The sequence below is a fragment of the Arabidopsis lyrata genome, assembly GCF_000004255.2.
Source record: "Arabidopsis lyrata subsp. lyrata unplaced genomic scaffold ARALYscaffold_4, whole genome shotgun sequence".
Classification (NCBI taxonomy): Eukaryota; Viridiplantae; Streptophyta; class Magnoliopsida; order Brassicales; family Brassicaceae; genus Arabidopsis; species Arabidopsis lyrata.
This window is the reverse complement of record NW_003302552.1, coordinates 16887122-16907613: the sequence shown is the minus strand read 5'-3', so window position 1 is coordinate 16907613 and position 20492 is coordinate 16887122. Positions and strand designations below refer to the sequence as shown.

Below are 20492 nucleotides of genomic sequence, written 5' to 3'. Positions count from 1 at the left end.
AAATCTCTTTCGGTTTGAGTTCATTTCTAAATTCAATTGGTTTGCATATGAATGACCTTTAGTTAGAGGAATTAATTGTGAGATTCGAAAGTGGATTACACGAGATATGCCAAACTAGATCAGAATCGTATCTAAACAGTCCATAGAATGTTTAGGTTCTACAAGTTATTGCAATATTTTACGGGTGGTTGCAAAAAAGATGTAAACAATCACTCCGAATTTAAATAAAAATGTAAACATAGAAAGAATATATTTTGTATCATATTAAAAGAATCTGGCACACTGATCAATCATCTCCCACCACTATACACACTAACTCCATTGAAATCTAGCCGCCGTACCATCTTCACCATAAATATTTCTCTCCCTCTTACATCTTTATATATATATAAAAAAAAAAAAGTATTTTACTACTACCACTACATTAATTGGAGAGAAGTAACAAAAATGGCGAATTTGCTATGTAACTTTAGACTCCAAAGCTTGGGGTCTCTAGTTCTACATATGTTCCAGTGATCCACCTTTGAGCCTCTCCATTCGGGCTTGAAGACCGGACAATGCTTTCTCATCCATTGGGAGAACCACCGGGTGTGTGTGGGGTGTCTCTTGTCCCATTTGGCTCTGGGGAACGCTCTGTTGGTTCATTGATAAGTTATCGTTTGTTGGCATCAGCGGTTTGCTTACCGGCTCCAGGGTTCCTGATGAAGCCAGTTGCATGTTCTTCATCCTTTCTCTGATTGCATCTAGCGTCCCTGTCATCACTGCCAAAGATAACAGATATGAATAAACACCGCAAGGAAGAACAAAGAAGGATAAGGATCTAGGAAACTACCTCCAGGATTCATGTTACTGGCTCGGATGTCATCGGTATATAAATCAGATCTAGGGTTCATCAGAGGCTTCGCATCTAAAGAGGACAAGGAAGGAATATCGGGAGATGGAAGAGCTAAGGAAGAAGGGGGAGGAGTTGACAACGGTAGGCTTGAAGGCGTTCTTCCCGCAGCTGCATTCTTCTCAACCTACAAAACCGATTGCAAAACTTCAAGACACAAAATAACTTGAGCTTTATGGAAATCATAGTAAAAGCTAGGAGATTTGTTGCAGACCTGGGCCAGACCGTCTCTGATGTAAGTACGAAACGCTTCGCTAGCATTTTGAAGTTGGGAAAAAATATCAACCTACAAGCATCAAAATGAGTTTGTAAGTACATACAATTTGGCTCGTATGGTCATGTGTTCATGAAGAACAGGAGACACAGAGACAAGACTTGGAATCCAAAGCCATATATATTACCTTTGGATAGGACTTGGTGATGTGGTAGAGGTCGTAAAGACCTATTTTGGAAGTTTGTTTGTCACCTATTTTCTTAAAAATTGCCCCAAGCTCTTGCTTCAACTGAACATCAGCAGAATTTGCGGGAGGTGAAGGATTGTTGGCTGTTGAATCTGTCCAATGGGTTTGGCCCACAGGACCTGTTGCAGTTAACATTCTTGCAGCAGCTAAAGTCTGCAAGTATTTAAATAGTTACACCAATGACGTCTGAATTTCTCAAAACCCAGTAAAATTCACTTGCAAAATGGAAGTACTTTTTCAGATGTTTTATTCGATTAAGCAATTTAGTACATATGATCTTTCAAGTTCACCATCATGAGAGGTAGTACAGCAAATAGTTTGGATGCGCTCTTTGACCAAACCCTCAGCTTCAGCATATTTGTCAAAATTTCTGGACATGAAGTTAGAAGACTAAGGAGGTCTCACCTCAAGGTTTAGATCGATGTAAGCGAGAATGATGGGTTGTGGCCTCATGTCAATAGGGACAAGAGACAAGTGGCCCTTAATTGCGGCTCCCCGGAGCTTAACAAGTTCATGTAGAACAGTTTTCACCATCCTCAGAGGTTTATCATCTGCCCCAGCTCTTTTCATTGGAAATACCAACCAAGAATGAATTAGTATTGTCAAGTACGAAAAATCTCCACATAATATACAGACTAAGATTTGCAAAATTTATAAGATTTTGCATTTAAGGAGATGTACCTCCTACGTATCTCTTCCATTCCCAGCTCTTGCAGATATACATGGATACTCTGAAGAAGTCTATCAAGATCAACTTCATATATGGTGCTTTGGAGGAGCTTAACATGGACAAGCAATTATCAGATATACAATACCAAACAATTTGACACTGAGATTGTAGCAAGTAGGAAAGGCAAGTGTTGCATAATAGGCAGCAGGACTGGTACGTAACAACTACTTAAGTTATGTGAATAATGATTGTCCTAAAATACCTTTGTAAGTTTAATAAGGCATTTAACTACCAAATCAGAAAATTTCTGATTCCGGACAGCATACACTTCAGCCGTAGCAGGTGAAGGCCATCTAGATGGATCTAGAGGACGTAGCAAGCTAATAAGGACCACAAACGAAGATGTCCGATCTGCATTATCCTGAATTTAATAAAACAAGAAAAAAAGTAATGAAGTCAGAGAACTTCATAGCCACATATGATGGAAACCTTTAGCATGGGAGGAATATCTGACCAGGATCTTAAGCATCAAAACATTCAGAGCTTTCAGCAGTTGGCTCCCATCTTCCATGCGTGGAACTCTTTCATCCAGAAGCCAAAGCAAGAGCTCAGTTATAAGGCTTTCAAGAGTCCCTTCTTTGACTGCATGGGCAAGCTTTTTATTTTGGAATGTCTGCAACAATACATACTAGTGAGTAGTGAGCTTAACAAACAAACCTAAGTGGGCTAGCCAGCTAATGAAGAAGAGAAGCATCACTAATTCACACAAAGTTACCTGCATAAGTGTGTTCAAAACATATTTACACGACCTCGATGAAGCTCCCATTAAGCTAACATCAAATGTTTTGGCAACCTAACAGAAAACAAAAATAATTAAGTGGTGGTCAGCAAAAACTATTATTGGAAGTAGTTCTTCATGACAAATGGACAAAGAAAGTTTATCAGGCAAACCTTATTTGCTAAGCATGAAACAAGCCCATCTGCATCCTTCACAAGTTCATCAATTGCACTCTCTTCAGGATCATTAGAAGCCTGTGCCAACTCATGACACACAACTTTCATCCCTTCAACCGACTGCAACACATTAAAGAAGAAAATAAAAACAAAATCAAGACTTGCAGGATCTTCAAATATGCATCACCTAAGTTTCTAAATGACAAAACTGTAAGTGATAAATATCGGTCAACGTACCATCACAACCAAATCAAACATATCATATGTTCTAAGGACCTTAAATAAGTCTTTGTTACTGACTAGATAACTGAGTTACTATAAGAATCTCAAGTAAATTTCTTTACTATTACCCTAAAACAGAAAAAAGCTATTCCATAACAAACAACACAAATAATATCAAGATCGGGCCACATAAGCCAGATACCTGCTCTGGAGAACCAAACATAATGATGTCCAAAGCCTCATTCCAGTCTGTAGGGCCATTAACTCCAGCAATTGTCCGAGGTACCGGGTTCCTCTCCAGAATTTGTTCGGAAATACCATAATTTTGCCTGGGAGGGAAAAATGATTGAGTTGTGTATAGAAGCCACGTGAACACCAGAAACTTATATATGTTTTACCTTGGAAATAAAGGACCAGGGACTATTTGAGAAAGGTCACCACTTTGCTCTGCCACTTCAGGTCTGGAAACAAACAGAAAGTCATAAATTATAGACACCAAACACATCATGGAATCCTTTCTGTTCCTGATTACTTAAAAAACCAACATTGAAATAATTTTGTGATTCTAAAATGGATTATTAGGCCTTGGATTTGATGTGATTATCTTTTTTGGCTTCCCTTTCAGCTAATTGCTAATGCTATGTACAAATAAGTCGCTACCAAAACGTCTTAATGCTGTAACCTACGCACCCATTATCTCTAACAGAACGCCTTAATGCTGCTCGTGCCTCCCCAGGTTTCCCTTCTCTTCTTTTCTCCATTTCCTTGACCTGATGCAGGCAAAACGATGAAAACAAAACTCACAAATACAAGACTGAAGCAGAAAAATCGTTCATATTTTGAGCTTACTTTCCACTTAAATCTATCATCAATCATACTCTTTTGGGCATCTGTAAGCTTCCCAACATATTTCCAGATGTCATCACCTGCAATAACAAGCCAAACAATAAGAAACGAGTGCAAATAGTTCTCTCAAGGAAATGGATAACCAAGTGCGAAATTCGTTTCAGAATCATGATTAGGTTCCAGGTTTTTATGAAACGTTGACAAGCCAAAATTGTGCACTACAACTGCGAGACATGGCAGCATGTTTTGAAAAAATTCCACAATAACTTCAAAAGAGCTCAAGAATTTCATGTCCTACCAAGAATCTTATAACCAGTAGCCATGGTGTTCAAAGCAGCTTTCCTGAGTTCTCCATCTCTTTCTGCCGTCAAGCTTGCAACCATATTCAAGTATTTCAGTAGTCCACCTATCTGCTTAGAAAGGCATATTAGAATTCGAACAGAACAAGAATATCAGATAATTTGTCAAGTCTTGCTACTACCTCAGTTCCACAAGTCTCGAGTAGATATCCTATGAGATCAGTACACTCTATCCTCGTCCGGTTGTTTTTGGAACGTAAACCTTCCAAAATATAGGGATACGTCTTTGCTACAGAATAAGCCTGGATAAGCTGCTTCATCAGCTCCCGCATTTTTTCTCTTACTTTTTCAATGTTATGCCCCAACTGCACCAAGGACAGGGAGTTAAATATAAAGACACTGAAGCACCAATCTTTTTCTAAAAGAGAAAGATAAACGGGAATTATTATAAAGAGGCCAAGGCCAACACCACAGGAAATTGGATTAATATTCCTAACCTTCTCCGCTAAACAAGGCAGAAATATTGCAGCTTCTGCTTCCGTCATGCAGTATTCCTCATCCCTCAATGTGTTGAAAAGTTCTGGAAGAAACTCAAGCACCTATTCTTACCCAGAGCAAATAAAATTTCATATTCTTGCATGAAAAGCAGTGTTAAACATGAACTACTATAGCAGAAGAAACATTACAGATTACCTTTAGCAGACAGGTTGTGTTGGATTTACAGAATTGCAACACAAACCACCTGAGAAGTATATCTAATACTTCTATAATTTCCTTTGAAACAGATGGAAGTGCCTGTGGTGAGAAGGAAAGAAGAATACTTTAAAGAAAAATAAAATAAAAAAGAAGATCTAGCAGATGAATAAGATTCCAACACAAGATATCCGCATTCTAACATAAGATAGCTGCTACCTTCTGTAGGATTTCCAGCCCATCTACTTGTTTCTTGAAGTCGGGACTCAACAATCGTTTTTGCAAGTCTTCCCTAAAAAATTTCATCATATCATTCTGCACCAACCACCCAACATTGGTTATAACATGATCCTAAGGTAGAACTCAATTAAATCCTCTAGAAAACAAACCTCAAGATCCAGAATCTGTTCTGGTCGCAGCTCCTCAAATTTAATTCTACGAACCACCACCCTCTCCCTGTCCTCCTGCAGATTAAACACACAAAAATCAACCTTATATCATCCTATACAATACCTGTGGAAATATTTAATAAACCCTTTGGAAAACTCATCCTACCTTATTGGAGTCCTTAGTATTTAGCAAAGCCTGTGACTGGATAGCTATATCATGGACAGACGTAATTTGACTGCCCTTTGTTGGTACGGCTCTCTTCAGAAACACAAAACAAGTCAGATATTAGAAATTGAATACAGAAAAATATGTTAGGAGACAGAAACTTACTGATCTGTTTCCTTGCTTCAAGGTACCATTAGAAGTTGATTTTGAAATCTTTGAAACACCTTTTGACACTGGCCCCGCCATAGCTTTTGATGATTCAAATGGTTCTGAAAACAACATCATTAGCATGAACACAAAAAGCGAACAAAGAGGAGAAAACATGCTAATCAGACAACCAGATCATGGAGAGGTACCTTGAACAAATCCTGGTCTTACTTTTTCAAGCACAAGAGCTAATGCTGGGCCGTGGATATCTTTAAGATTCTTTTCAATCTGAGAAAAATACAGACATCTAATCAGATATTGAATTCTATCCCTGAATAGAACAAGCTAACCCAAGGATATCTACCGTTTCTTGTCCACTGACTCTCAAGATCTCAGAAATGCAACCTTCGGCTGCTTTTCGCACATCTGCTGATTTGTCCTGGAAAGATTCATCGAAGCATAACAAATTGAAATCATTACAAACAGTCGTAATCACTGTTGAAAACTGATAAGGCGGTATAACAATTTTAGATGAGTCACCGTCATTGCAGTGCTTGCAGGTTTTAGTAAATGTATGGCATCCACAAAGTCACTTAATCCAGTAAGCTGTTTTGTCAACCAATCAAAAAGATCTTTACGCCCTTCTGCTCCCATTTTCCCATCTGTTAGGGCTAATATAATGTAAGGAATCTGCATTAACAGAATAAAAAATATTTTAAGTTGACGAAATTATATTAACAAGCAGAAGACATGCCTCAGAAAGATTATCACCAACCATTTTGTCAAGATGCACAGCACCAAGCCACAAATCAAGAGCAGCCAAGGTGCATTCTCTCATGTGCTTCTTGTTGTCACCGAGACATTTCAGAACATCAGATAGAATTCCCTGAGGTAGATAACTCAAGTACTTAGTAAAACTGGCAGGCAGTGATATTATTATTACGGTGTACATATTATTTTCAATGCATGACATGTATAACCAACCTTGCTCGCCTTCTCGACAGCTGGTCCCATAGCTGCTGCAACACCTCCAATAGTAGTCAATGTTTGCATAACAAGATTTTTGTTACTATCCAACAGACGTCCTCGTAGACCACCAAATAATTCTCCTATCGAACAGGAAGGGTACATAGAAACAATAAGGAATCGTGACTTAATTTTGGTGTGACAAATCTAAAATAACAGAGAATTATGGGGAAAATTTCTGACTCCATACCAGTTCCAGTTGGTTGGATACGTTTATTAGCCTCTTCCAGAATTTTATTCACAGCTTCAATTGACTCCAAACGCATCTACAAAAGTTTAAAAGACTCAATTTTAACTCTACAGCTTAAATAAATTTCCGCAAAAGAATTGTTACGTTTAGACAACAAAAGAAGACTTCCAATTACAAGAGCACCTTCCAATCAGGACTCTCAAAGCCCTTAAGGAGATTCGGTGTAATCTTGCTACTGATATCTTCTCTAGGTAAGCTATCCAACCCTCCAGAAGATGTTGATGTTGAAACTGACGTCTTAACAACTCTCTTTGGAGCCGCAGTCCCCTGATGAACATAATATAAGTACAGAAAGAAAAACAAGAAATAGAAGAATCAAGGCAATCCACACAAATGTACCTCGAAAGGGTTTTTCTCATATTCGGTGTCAAGTGCACTTAGTAGTGCAGGTTTGACATCATTAAGAAACCCTTTAATGTCTGCAAACAGAAAAACATAGTTTGATTCAGAGTTAAGATATGTTATTCTACCAAACAGAATTTAGACAAAGCTGAAGCAGCTTAAAGGAATTTGTAGCCACCTGGACCAACAAACTTGTGTAAAGCACCCAAGAGTTTAATTGTAGCATTTCTGGTGGCAGCTGTACTAGATTGCAGCCCAACATCCTTACAAAAATCTATCAAATCCTGCAGAATGAACACAAAAATCTCCTCTGTCATAATGTTAATAACCTAGATACTGCAGTTACATAAACAGGGAAATCAGGATATGGGAATTTCCAAGTAGAAAAATCTTCAAAACCTTAAGTTTCAAAAGTGAGACACCAAAGTCATCAACTGCCGAAACCATCCATAACAAGCCTTCACTAAGAACCTTGGGATTCTTGTGCTCTTTCATGATTTTGAAAAGCTACAAACAAAAGCCATATATCGTCATTATGATCAGAATAAAATGAAAGTCAAAGAAAGTTGACTGAACCAGCACATACCCTCTCAAAAACAAATCCAGGACCAACTGCTTCACAGAAAGCAGTAAGGCACTTCATAGCTGAGGCTCTTGTTTTTATATCTGCAACCCGTTCACTAGTGCCTAGTGAATTAATAGAAAAACTCAGGCAAATTAGCAAAGAACTAATTCTTAAAAAAAATAGAACTGGCGTCAGAATGTAGCATTCATTAACTGAAGGTAGGTCTTTCTTCATATGATACTAACCCGTAATACAAAGTACGACACATTTCTTAGGAAACTTCGCTGCAGTTGAAGATATGTAAGTGATGATTTCAATGACCTGTTGCTGAACCTGCATTTCCAAGTAATATGCTCATGTACTTATTTAAATATTATGGGGGGAATTAATTCTTTAAACTATACAAATAAGAATATTTTTAGATAGAATTAGAAGCATACCTGCACATTTTTCTCATTCCAACCAGGAACTGCACACAACAACCGGACCAAGATTTCCACCGACTTGTCTAGTTCTTGTAGACCTTCTATCTCTTCTTTCAACGCCAAAGTTGCTGCACGGCAATATAATGCAAAAATTCACCAAACTGATAAATACTTTTAAAAAAAAAGAGCTAGCAAAGAGATTTTGTGACATGTGCTAATGCAGCTTTGATCTGAAGCAATAAGAGGCAACATGAAATATATCTTCAATATCAATTCAGGAACCTTGCGCAACTGATTTATCCTATGTGTAGTAAAATTTGATGATGAACCACTTAATATGAGATTAACCACCCAAGCAAAACGCAAAACATAGAAAGAAGTAAGAACTAATGATGAAGATAACAGTATTTGAGAATAAAAAAAGTCCTCAAGGCCTTCAACAAACCTTCAAGTCTTTCTTTCCAAACAGAGCTCTTTAACTGAGATATAGTTTCTGGTTTCACAAGAGAACCTAATCTGTTTTCAATCTCTTCAAGACCCATCTCGGCAGGCTAAAATGAAAAGAAGAACAAGATATTAATACCATAAAAGTCTGAAAGAAGGACAGGGTCAATCACATAACCAATAATAATTATACATATATGTACCTCGACATCTTCAGGTGGTTCAACAGATTTTGGACCTTCATTCCTTACAGATCCATCTTTTTTGCCTCCACCCGGTTTGCCAGTCCCAACCTTCTTGCTCGCAGGCTATAAAATGTTAGCATTCAATGTGACGTTTAAGTCATGGTGGAATTTATGAAAACAAAAGAGGGAAAAGGCGTGCAAGTATCTTGAAACCCCAAATGATTGCAGGATTCAACAGTTACAGAAGAAAAAGTACGAGAAAACTCACAGCAGAAGGAGCGGGTCTTTTGCCGCTCAACATGCTTGCTGCTGATTTCCTTACAAAGGAAGCTTCTGAGTTCTACATAAATTTCGAAGTGGTATAACTATTGTGTAGACACTAATGTTATAAGAACTACTAGGCGAACAGATACAAGACATAAAACCCATTCAAACTCTTAGACAACAAGATGTGAAAAGACAAGGCATCTAATACCAGCTATATCTCTACATCCCAGATGCCCAACCCTTCGCCCATCAAAAGGGTAAGAAAAAAAGTTTTACAGAACTGAATGTTATTTGACACTGAAGATATGGATAGAAGTGTACCCCTGTGGCCGTGCTCCCAACTGAAGACTGAACTGTCACTTTTATATGAAAAGAGCATCCAATTAGAATGGGAAAAAACCCGCAAACAAAACTTGATGTTCAGCTAACGACTGTGAGAAATAAAGTCCACAAACCTGAGCTTGTACCAGCTTGGTCACCACCACCAGAGCCTGCAATCATTTCTGAAAGTTTCTTTTTTCTAACATCATCAAGTTTTTCCAACGACCTTTCCAAAGGTCTCATACCTACAGACTAAAATAACCAAAAGATAATAAACAAACGCGAATAGGAAAGCATGAAGTAAAAGAGTCTCATTTCCACATATTCTAACATGTGTACAGCATTAAGGTACCACAGACGACAACGCAAATAGGTTGCTGTTACAAAGCACAAATGCACAATATAAAATTAATACCTTAGCTATTGCAGCCAAAGCAGAAAATGCTGCATCCCTCACATCAGGAGTTCCATCGTTGAGACACTACATCATTACAAATTTCAGGCATCCAATTAAGTTATAAGTTCAAACCATTGATTAATTTCAAACTTAGAAGGGGTAACTGCGATCAAAACTCCAGGCTATCGCTACACCAACTAATCATAATACTGCAACATTACATACGTTGTCTGTCCTTTTAGCACTAACTTGTTGCATATAGCTAATCTTGCATGATTAAGCAACTACTTGCTACTCACAGTGCCATGCTTTCAAGTTCAATCAAAGTATAATAAGGAGCCATTGAACACAAAAATACTAACCTCCATACATAAAGGGACATATTCTTTGTGCGCCTTTAGAATAAGAGCCTTGTTACTTGTTTCAAGGCAGAATGTCAACCAGGTCAAAGTTGAAGAACGCACAAGTGGAACTTTGTTTTTCACTGCTGTCTTCACATCTGCAAAAGAGAGCAAAGTTGGTTGGAAAATTGATGAAAGACAGATGTTTAAACAAAATTGGTCGCCATCTAAACAAGATAATCATAAGCAAATCCGTAGAGCTTCATAAAAAAAAATCCAAGATAATCTGACTCTTACCTTCTATAACGTCAACAAGATTCAAACACCCAGCTTTGTACATAGTTTGTAGCGTTTGTGTAAGTGGTTCTGTGACTGATGGCTTTTTCTCTTTCAATTTTTCCTGTTCAAGGAATAAACAGACACCAAGTTTTGTATCAGTTGCTGGACTAAAACCATGTCAGCTACTTAAGCCCATTAATATCTAAGAAAATAGTAATTAACCCTCATAAGTCTGGAAGCCTCTTCCTGTAATAATAATTTTGGATCAAAGATGCTACATGACTCACAAGTAAAACAGGCAGCATAAACCGTGAACTAGCAGAGAAATGTGTTCTTAAACCACATGCAAGATTTCCAATAGCTTGAATAGCTTCAACTGCAACGGCCAAGTTCACATCTGTGATAAGCTGCAATTGGAAATATTTACAAATATTATCAAAACGAAAGTAAAAATAGTTATGCAGTATTGAATCCTGAACAACAGCAGCATCCACACACTATGATTGCAACCAGAAAACATTTTGAAACACATGAACTTCGAACTTCAGATTAATCAATAAGCACAGATGTTTGCAGGCATCATCACCAATTAGATGATATTGCACTTACGGGGCTAAAACATACAAAGGATTGTAACATATAGATATAAGCAATGCTGCCTAAACTTCTTATCATGGAAAGTTAACTACCTTCTTTAAAGTCCGACAAATTTCTGAAAAATCACCAGGAGCTATCTTTTTAGTCGAAGCAAGCTTTGTTAGCTCTGCAACAGCTTCTTTACGCTCTGACCACTTTGTAGCTTTCTAAAAGGGACACATCTTTAGTTAGTGTAATGTGTCACATGCAATCGACATGTGAAGTAAGTGGTATAAATATTAAAATGTGACATTAAGCATTAAGCACAAGAATAAAACAAAATATTAAAATGTGGCATTAAGCATCCAAAACTCACCACTCCGTCCCAGAACCCAGACTTCTCCAAAGGAGTCAAAATGTCCACAGGATCCATAAGATCATACTCATCTATTTCCTGAGGCGCTGATAGTAACGGGTAGATAAAGAAAAAACAAAGTAAGCAGACTTCTCATTATTACTTGATGAAGAAACAATTCATTGAGGTACAAGCTACTTACCATCAGCAACAGCTTCTTCACTGGGCCCATCACCCACAACATCAGAACTAGCTTCTGCCTCTGGCTCCTTGTCTTGCTCAGATCTTGAAAGCCATATACAGAAATATTCTCATTGCAGAATTACGTTTTCAACTTTAAAATTCACGCAGGCTAGAAAAAGGTCTTGAAATAAAAAAGAAATACTCATGCATATCAATTCAATTATTCAGAAACTTGACAGAGGCACATTGAGTATTCACAAAGCATAAGCTGGATTACAGTGAAAGTGGATCTGGTTTTACCTTACCAATAAATGTCAAAAATATTGGATGTCTGTGCCAATGAATAATTAGGAAAATAAACCATTTGTTATAGTATGAGGTAGTTACCTTATCTTTCGAGTAGGCTTGGCACCCCCTGAAACATTGGTAAGCTCAGCCTCCAGCTCTTTTTTCTAACATAGTAACAACGAAATGGAATATTAGTGTTTGCAAAAGAGCAGAAGAGAATAAATAAAAATTCGAGTATAAATAGAACTTCTTCCACTGATTTAAGAAAATCTCATATCATGGGCAAAATTTACAGGCAAGGGTGTGGTTCTTATTGGCAATGGGATCTATCTTCAATCTGTTATGACTAGAAACTCCTATTTCAGTTTTCCAACACCAAGACAAATCAAGAGGATTTAATCCAATTCATATCATCTTGGCAGCATAGCTACGTTGCAAATGTGCGGATCAACATAAATCTTACCATCGTATCCCTCATTTTCTCAAACAATATAGACTTTACAGGGTCTTTTCCAATCCAACGGCATAGCTCAAGAGTCACCCCTTTAGCAGATGCACGGACATTCTGATCTTGATGGTCGAAAAGTTCAGGAAGCATCTTTAAAATCCTTTTGGGTGGAATAACCTTTGATCCAAATTCACTAAGGTAGAAACAAACTAGTGTCGTTATTTCAGATAAAAGATTTCATGAAACAATGGAGAAAACTAATAAGGACTTGAAAACAGACCTTAGAGCTTGAAACATAACGTCTACTGCAGGTACTACAGCCTTTGCAACTTTATTCTTTATAGCTTTCTCCATCGTATCCTACAATCATGCCAAATCTGTTAACATGTATAAAAACGATGTTCTCCTATAAACTATACAACTCCCAATATATATCTTGTTGACAATTGAAAATTTAAATGACTGAAACAATGCATATCAAGTAGATGTTATCGCCTTAAACTGGAGACTTTATACTTGGGAAGTAAAATAAAAAACCTTTTGAAGGAAAGGATGTTTTAAACAAAACACTATGGTAGATATCTTCCAAACAACAATAAAGAAGGTATCTAGATTCCTTTCTTCTTCAGAAATAAGTATTATTCATAGCAGAAGTCTAACAGATCGAGACACGGTGACAACAACTCAAAACTGAAGAGGTTGATTACTGGAACAGACCACAGAAGATTCCATTTCTTGACCTTAAACACAGGATGCTCATGACATATGTCAGCCATTGTTATTTGAATTGTCTTTTCCTATGTCACAGTAGATACCTAGCATAACACAGAACTGGGCAAAGAGCCACAATCTACATTCTATGTCTCTCCTTCTAAGATCAGTCTGTGGTTGCATTCTGGGTTATAAATCACTTTCATTTCTATGTCAGTTCAGCTATCTAGTTTCAGATACACCAATATCAGCAATCTAGCAAGTAACTCTATGACTAGATGGTGAACCTATACATCAGAGTGCAAGGGTAAACTGTATGTTTCTAGATAACCCTTGCAGTGTTGCAAGAACATAGAATGAATGGCATACCAGAAAAACATCCACCGCCTCTAATTCTACCCAAAGTAAGAAAGCAGCTTGCGCCTTATCGACAGTATTCTTCCGACCCGTGAGACATTTAGCAGCAATGGCATCGCAAACTTCCTTTGCATACCTTCAAAAGCAGAAACAAGCTAATTATTCACATGCAAACAACCACTCCACTCTGTCCATTTCTAAAGCAATAAAAATAAACAACACCATACCTTCCAGCATCTGAGTCGGCTGCTCGCAAAAACGCAATCAATGCATCAAGCGCTTTCTCTTGCACCGGCGCATTAGAATCCGCCACCGTCTTCCTAAACAAGTGACCTGCGAAACCAAAAGAAATCAGAAATTCAATCAAAAGTAAAGCAAAATAGAACCCTAGAAAAATCACATTCCCACTCAAAAATCCAAATTCAAGACAGATCCACACCGATATAAACCACCCTAATCAGATCTGAGCTTCAAAAACAAAAACCCTAACAAACAAAAAAAAAAACACGAGGTAGAGAAACTCACCAAAATCGCGAAGACGAGGGTCCTTAGGATCAGTAATCGAATCAAAAAGAGAAGCTAAATCGACGTTAGCCTCGTTCCTAACTTTCCAATTCTTATGCCCAAGCCGATCCTCCCAAGGAAGTTTCTTCGCCTCCTTCAATAACTTCTCGTCCTCCGCCGACATTACGCCACGAAATTATCTCTCCGACGTTATCGATCTTATCGATCTATACCAAGTTTTTTTTTTCTTTTCTTCGTACGGGTCTCTTGGAAACTTTCTCTCTCTTTTCAAAAAAATTTCTTCGTGTTGTTGTTAGTGCCGGCAAGAGAGAGAGAGAGAGAGAGAAGGACAAAAAAGAAGAGTAGGGTGGAGCGTAATCAGAGAGAGAGAGAGAGTGGGGGAATTTTGGTTTCTACGTTTAAATCGGTGGTGTAATTTTTGTTAATATCCTTCACGCGCCATGTGATTGGAAGTGTGTACACGCGCGATTATTTCAAATCTTATAACGAGCGTTTTTCTTTTGCTTTTCCACGTGGAGAGATCCGCATTTTCAAACTATTTTAGGAAATGATTTACAATATTTTCCTATTGCTGGTTCTGTAAATATATTTACATTTCATAATCTATTTCTAAGAAAAAAATTAAATATATTGACATTAATACCCTATTTTTAGTTTTTGTAAAAAACTACTAATTGTTTTTAGAAATCCCAAAAAAAAATCATGAGGAATTGAATTATCATTTCTCCTATAAAATACAAAAATAAACATTTTCCATTAGACACAAACTAAAATGGATTTATGAGTTTTTGGATTTTTAATTGATTTGAAAGTTCAAAAAAAGTTATGTGTTATTGATTTTAAAATTTGAATTTAATCATGTATTATTTATTTTAAGATTTTTAAATACTAGTTAAAATCAAATATTATATATATCTTAAAGATTTATGCAAGGATCTGATTTTGCATTGGATTTTGTATATATTTCAAAATTTATAATACAAATGCTCAAATTTCAAAAAAAAAACTTAGAATATTTTTTTATCAAAAAAAAAATTCTTAGAATATTTATGGGCTCGTTTAGCCAACACCTTGATTACACTTTTTCCATCTCCCTCCTCATGTCTTACGTGATGAAACTATCCATCTCCAGATAATTTTTCCATTGCTAACACATGAAACAACAACTTAAATTTAAGGCTTTAAGCCATAATAATCTGATCCTTTCACATACAAAACAATAATATATTACCTCCACAAGCTTCTTTCTCTACAATTCTTTTGGTTGCTTCATATTTTTCTTCCAAGGTTCTTGAATATGGGTTTAAGGCTACACAAACAAGACAATATCCTTTCCAGTTTCAACTATACTTTATGTTAAAATTTAATATTCCGACTAATTTGTATAAAGAAAGGACAATTATAACTATCTTATAAACAGTTTCTCATAAAAAGTAAGCAAATGTTTATAAATCTTCAATAGAATCTACAAGAAACCATAAATTTACTTTGGGTTATGTTGCAGGTTTATACACATATTTACATTGGTACAGTGGTTATAAGAATCATAGATGAGATTAACAAAACAATAAGTTATGTGGAAAGATTCAATCCTGTATTAAAAATTTCAGTTCTACTATAAAAGCAAATGATTATCAAACCATTGTTTGTTCCATTTTAAAGTACACTTGTTTGATTAGGTGAATAATAAGATCCGCTGAAGCTGAAAATACAAGAAGTGTTCCTAAAGAGTAGTAACTAGTAAGTAGTACGCTTCGAAATCAATAATAATGGGCTTTAGTAGGCCCACACTACAACGATGTTTAACTGACCCAACAAGCCCTTGTCCAGTTCTGGCATTATATATTGCGTCGGTCGACACGTGTAAGAAGTCATGATCGGCACGTGTGGCCTCCACTTCTCCTCTCTCATTGGTCGTAAACTCGTAATTAGCCGATTCCTTCTCCAAAGTATCTCACATTTTGGTTACTGCACACTCTACTTTCTCTTTCTTCACTCTCTCATAAAAAAAAAGAAGTTGATATTTTTGTTAGTTAAGACATTGCTTTACAGCTCAATTGCGTCTTCTTCCTCTGTCCTATTCTTGCTTCTTCTTCTTCTTCATTTTCTTGTCCTCTCGGATCCATTTCGAGGTTCGTGTAATTCCCATTCTCTTTCTCCATTTTTGGGAGGAAGTGAGATTTTGGTCTGATTTATCGCCGAATCGATTTCGTTTTTTTTAGATTATCGAATGGTTTTGACTCTTCAGTTCTTCTTGTGCTGTGATTCCAATGATGTCCTCCGAATTTCGTGATTTAAGTTCGATTTCAGCTGCCTGAGATCCTTGTTAAATAATGAGTTGGGGTTTTGTTGTGAGGGGATTTCAATTTCGATTTCTGATTTTGCAAATTTGAGAAGGTGGATTTGATCCGTTTTTAGACAATCTCACTTTTCTGGGTGGTCTAAATGTAAATGAGACCATGCAAAGATTGTGCATCGATGTTGTGGAAAGCTTGATTTGTAATTGAAGATTTGGTAGTCTGGTTATTGGTGGGTCTGCTGTTTTTGTTATATGGTCTAATGACATTATTTTCTTTATCTTCAGGAGTCTCTTTTTGTTTCTTGAAGATAGACTGGGCGTCACGGAGCAGCTGAGTATATGCTTCGAGTGTTGCGTTCCGGAGGCTGTTCTTTCAGATGATTGGCAGTAGCTATATTATGCTTGAACGGTGCCATAATGTGCATCTTTCTGATGAAGCGCTGCTGCTCATGGCTTCTTTTGATCTCATTGCTTTCTGCACTACCGAATGAAATTGAAGCAATTAGTCCTGATGGTACAGCGATATGTGTTCTTTAATCTCTTCCATAATTTGTCTTTGACAAGTCATGATCACCATTTACTGCGTCCAGATTGCTGAAGGGCTTAAATCCTTTTTTTCTCCAGGTGAGGCGCTTTTGAGTTTTAGAAATGGAGTTTTGGCTTCTGATGGTGTCATTGGTCAGTGGAGACCAGAGGATCCTGATCCATGTAACTGGAAGGGAGTGACCTGTGATGCGAAAACAAAAAGAGTTATAGCCTTGTAAGTTTGAAATTTCTTTTGTTTAAACTCTTGTTTTTTCTTCTGTATGTCGTGCATCTTTTGTCGGTTCCTGAAGTTTCTTGTGTGCAGGAGTCTTACATATCACAAATTAAGGGGACCTTTACCCCCTGAGCTTGGAAAGCTCGATCAGTTAAGGCTTTTGTATGTGCTTTTAACCTTTTAATTTATATCATTGATGTCTAGCATATGCTCTACTGCTCACTTTATGTGTATTCCCATGTCATCGCAGAATGCTTCACAACAATGCGTTATATGAGCCAATACCTGCCTCATTGGGAAATTGCACGGCATTAGAGGGAATGTAAGGGCTTTACCAAATACTTATGCTGAGTAGTGATTACACTTCATTGCTGATCGAATTTTTCGTTTTCTTTTTTCCAAATTTATAATTATTTTCCTGACGATTACTAATGTTTTTCTTCATTTGCCTTCTTTATAGTTGGTGCATAATATTGATGTGTCTTGTGAGTGATGATAAACCAATGGTTTTTCAGTCACAAGTTTAGCTTGTTGACAAGAATCGCTGTGTAGTTTTTTAATTTACGGTCCTTCTATTCCTTGCAGATACTTGCAGAATAATTACATCAGTGGGGCAATCCCAAGTGAAATAGGAAACCTGTCCGGGCTGAAAAACCTGTACGTGGTATTTCTCCTCGTTCTTCCAAGTGGATTTGTTTTCGTAGCCTCTCTAGGATCTGCTATTTGTTGTTCTGCTAGCTACTCTCACCACATTTATTATCCTCTATAATTATATAGTGAACTACAAGAGGTTCTTCTGATCTTCCATGCAGCAACAACATAATGTTTTTCGAAAGTATATTTCTTTTGTCGTGGTGAACCCTTAAAAAGTATAGGGAGTTTGACATAACTTATATCCAACAGACGTATTGTGTTCTTTTTGCTGGGTGAAAAACTCTCCAATATGATGATGAGAATTGTAAATCTATGCTAGGGCTTCTTTCACATCAAATGGGCATATCATCTAGATTCTTCTGAACTCCTAAGTTGATTTTTGACTCTCATTTATGAAGGGACATCTCAAACAACAATCTCCAGGGAGCTATCCCTGCTTCACTTGGGCAGTTGAAAAAGCTTACTAAATTGTGAGTTGCTAATCTCTAACTTGCGTGTTTTATTTTGCAGTCCTATGTATATCTGAGTGTCAATGTTGCTAACTATGTTGATCTTCTTTTGAAGCAATGTCTCAAACAATTTCCTGGAGGGACAAATACCTTCTGACGGCCTACTCGCTCAACTTTCGAGGGACTCGTAAGTATACTACATCTTACCCTTTTCCCCAACCAAATTTTTGTAAATTAGATAAATCTTTCTACGGTTGATCTGGCAAAGCAGTTATAAAATATTTGTGACGTTGTGCACTATAGCACCCTGTTGCTAACTTTGCACCAGTGTAGCTGAAAATAACCAAGTCTTAAACTGATGCATCACTCTTGCAGCTTCAACGGAAATCTTAAATTGTGTGGAAAACAAATCGATGTTGCGTGCAATGACAGTGGAAATTCTACAGCTTCTGGGTCTCCAACAGGTAAAGCAACTGTGTCTTCATCAATTTTCTGGTCAGGATATATGGATTATAGCTTAGTTTTTGAAAAATCTGTAGTATTTGGTGTGAAATGAGTTTGCTTTTTGGTTTCTCCCGTATTATAGGCCAAGGAAGTAATAACCCTAAAAGGCTGCTTATAAGTGCTTCAGCAACTGTGGGTGGGCTGCTCCTAGTGGCGCTCATGTGTTTCTGGGGATGCTTTCTCTATAAAAAGCTTGGTAGAGTTGAGAGTAAAAGCCTTGTGATAGATGTCGGTGGAGGTGAGCCATACTGACTCTTATTGTAGATATCATCTTTAACAATTATGTATTTCTCTCAAAACTTGACTCCATGAGAGACGATTTTATCTATCCAGGGGCGTCTATAGTGATGTTCCATGGAGATTTGCCCTACGCTTCCAAAGATATTATCAAGAAACTGGAATCTCTTAATGAAGAGCACATAATAGGCTGTGGAGGCTTTGGAACAGTGTACAAGCTGTCGATGGATGATGGCAATGTTTTTGCACTGAAAAGAATTGTAAAGTTGAATGAAGGTTTTGATCGGTTTTTTGAAAGGGAGCTTGAGATTCTTGGAAGCATCAAACATCGTTACCTTGTGAATCTACGTGGATACTGCAATTCACCCACATCAAAGCTTCTGCTATATGATTACCTTCCTGGTGGTAGCCTTGATGAAGCTCTACATAGTAAATCCTCAACTTCATATTTACGGGTTTCCTTAACCGAGAATTATGATTCTATTGAGTGAAATCTTTGAATGTGTAGAGAGAGGCGAGCAGCTGGATTGGGATTCGCGCGTAAATATCATAATAGGAGCGGCAAAAGGTTTAGCATACTTGCATCATGATTGTTCTCCCAGGATTATACACCGTGATATAAAATCAAGCAACATTTTACTGGATGGAAATCTCGAGGCTCGGGTATCAGACTTTGGGCTTGCCAAGTTGTTAGAGGACGAAGAATCTCATATTACAACCATTGTGGCAGGCACATTCGGTTACTTGGCTCCAGGTACTCCATTGCATAGTAATAAACTAATAACAATGTTTTTTTACTTCTTGTTACTCTCGGTCATAGGACCTAAATCCGTGAATATCGTGCTGAGTGTTGGTTGCAGAGTATATGCAAAGCGGTAGAGCGACTGAGAAAACAGATGTTTACAGTTTCGGGGTTTTGGTTCTTGAAGTCTTGAGTGGTAAACTTCCCACGGATGCCTCCTTCATCGAGAAAGGCTTTAACATTGTTGGTTGGGTAAGTATAACGAGATCCAGCTTTGATAATAATATTGACTAGTAAAAGTTTATAATTTCGTCTTTTATAATCTTGCAGCTAAACTTCTTAATCAGCGAAAACCGGGCAAAGGAGATTGTGGATCGAAGCTGTGAAGGAGTGGAGAGAGAGAGTCTTGATGCTCTTCTATCAATAGCAACGAAGTGTGTGTCGTCAAGTCCAGATGAGCGGCCAACAATGCACAGAGTCGTCCAGTTACTTGAATCCGAAGTTATGACTCCTTGCCCCAGCGACTTCTACGATTCCAGCTCTGATTGATTGATCTCACGTTCACAAAAGTCTGTGTGCCTTCTCTTTTCAGAGTTCCATACCAGTTTTACAGTACAAAGTTCTCGAGCCATTCATTTTCGGTACCTCCTTTTTTTTTTTTTGGGCTTTGAATTGTTAGATGCTTCCGAGATTTGATCTGAACATGAAATTAAAATGTATATGACCATCCATTGTAGAAACAATGTTTCCTAAGAATAATTTATCTATCATACTTTGGCAATATACTCAAGATGGTGTTTATTTATACTAGCAAAGTAGCAAG

At 37.4% G+C, this 20492-nt stretch overlaps 2 protein-coding genes across 6 annotated transcripts; one reads left to right on the top strand and one right to left on the bottom strand.

The window, feature by feature from the left end:
* Positions 1-202: 202 nt before the first annotated feature.
* LOC9317473 (protein MOR1) lies at positions 203-14371 on the bottom strand. 3 transcript variants are annotated; one of them, XM_021028035.1, is made up of 53 exons: positions 14025-14371; positions 13727-13832; positions 13512-13635; positions 12712-12791; positions 12447-12624; positions 12083-12147; positions 11715-11797; positions 11534-11619; positions 11271-11384; positions 10869-10988; positions 10600-10702; positions 10324-10460; positions 9980-10045; positions 9699-9816; positions 9565-9602; positions 9245-9316; positions 8995-9084; positions 8793-8898; positions 8363-8475; positions 8168-8255; positions 7944-8044; positions 7757-7864; positions 7536-7641; positions 7355-7434; positions 7139-7282; positions 6956-7031; positions 6724-6848; positions 6515-6625; positions 6280-6429; positions 6104-6178; positions 5949-6027; positions 5758-5861; positions 5593-5685; positions 5427-5501; positions 5257-5352; positions 5038-5139; positions 4842-4943; positions 4527-4709; positions 4344-4455; positions 4049-4125; positions 3890-3969; positions 3598-3660; positions 3402-3528; positions 2975-3097; positions 2799-2876; positions 2538-2696; positions 2286-2444; positions 2035-2132; positions 1759-1915; positions 1294-1506; positions 1107-1178; positions 833-1019; positions 203-761 (listed from the first exon to the last, which is right to left on the bottom strand). In XM_021028035.1, exons 1-53 carry the CDS (start codon positions 14185-14187, stop codon positions 499-501), a joined length of 5928 nt encoding a protein of 1975 aa, XP_020883694.1. In that variant the 5' UTR covers positions 14188-14371; the 3' UTR covers positions 203-498. The 3 variants fall into 3 exon arrangements, with proteins under 3 accessions (XP_020883694.1, XP_020883693.1, XP_020883695.1); XM_021028034.1 differs by having other exon boundaries at positions 8995-9099; positions 14025-14370; XM_021028036.1 differs by lacking the exon at positions 8995-9084.
* Positions 14372-15960: 1589 nt separating this feature from the next.
* Positions 15961-20450, top strand: LOC9315629 (LRR receptor-like serine/threonine-protein kinase FEI 2). 3 transcript variants are annotated; one of them, XM_021028292.1, is made up of 14 exons: positions 15961-16156; positions 16609-16837; positions 16948-17083; positions 17174-17245; positions 17334-17405; positions 17669-17740; positions 18136-18207; positions 18302-18373; positions 18562-18650; positions 18773-18928; positions 19024-19356; positions 19436-19681; positions 19788-19921; positions 20000-20450. In XM_021028292.1, exons 2-14 carry the CDS (start codon positions 16741-16743, stop codon positions 20216-20218), a joined length of 1770 nt encoding a protein of 589 aa, XP_020883951.1. In that variant the 5' UTR covers positions 15961-16156; positions 16609-16740; the 3' UTR covers positions 20219-20450. The 3 variants fall into 3 exon arrangements, with proteins under 3 accessions (XP_020883951.1, XP_020883952.1, XP_002881406.1); XM_021028293.1 differs by having other exon boundaries at positions 15999-16156; positions 17174-17233; XM_002881360.2 differs by lacking the exon at positions 15961-16156 and having other exon boundaries at positions 16167-16837.
* Positions 20451-20492: the final 42 nt, after the last annotated feature.

Bases quoted from the DNA above. Each gene is read 5' to 3' on its own strand.
- LOC9315629 (XM_021028292.1), top strand. From the start codon at position 16,741: ATGTGCATCTTTCTGATGAAGCGCTGCTGCTCATGGCTTCTTTTGATC. The intron at 17,406-17,668 runs GTAAGGGCTTTA...TATTCCTTGCAG, and splicing joins TGCACGGCATTAGAGGGAAT to ATACTTGCAGAATAATTACA. The intron at 19,922-19,999 runs GTAAGTATAACG...ATAATCTTGCAG, and splicing joins GCTTTAACATTGTTGGTTGG to CTAAACTTCTTAATCAGCGA.
- LOC9317473 (XM_021028034.1), bottom strand. From the start codon at position 14,187: ATGTCGGCGGAGGACGAGAAGTTATTGAAGGAGGCGAAGAAACTTCCT. The intron at 10,989-11,270 runs GTAGTTAACTTT...TTCCAATTGCAG, and splicing joins TTTGTCGGACTTTAAAGAAG to CTTATCACAGATGTGAACTT. The intron at 5,686-5,757 runs GTAAGTTTCTGT...GTGTTTCTGAAG, and splicing joins TGAAGCAAGGAAACAGATCA to AGAGCCGTACCAACAAAGGG.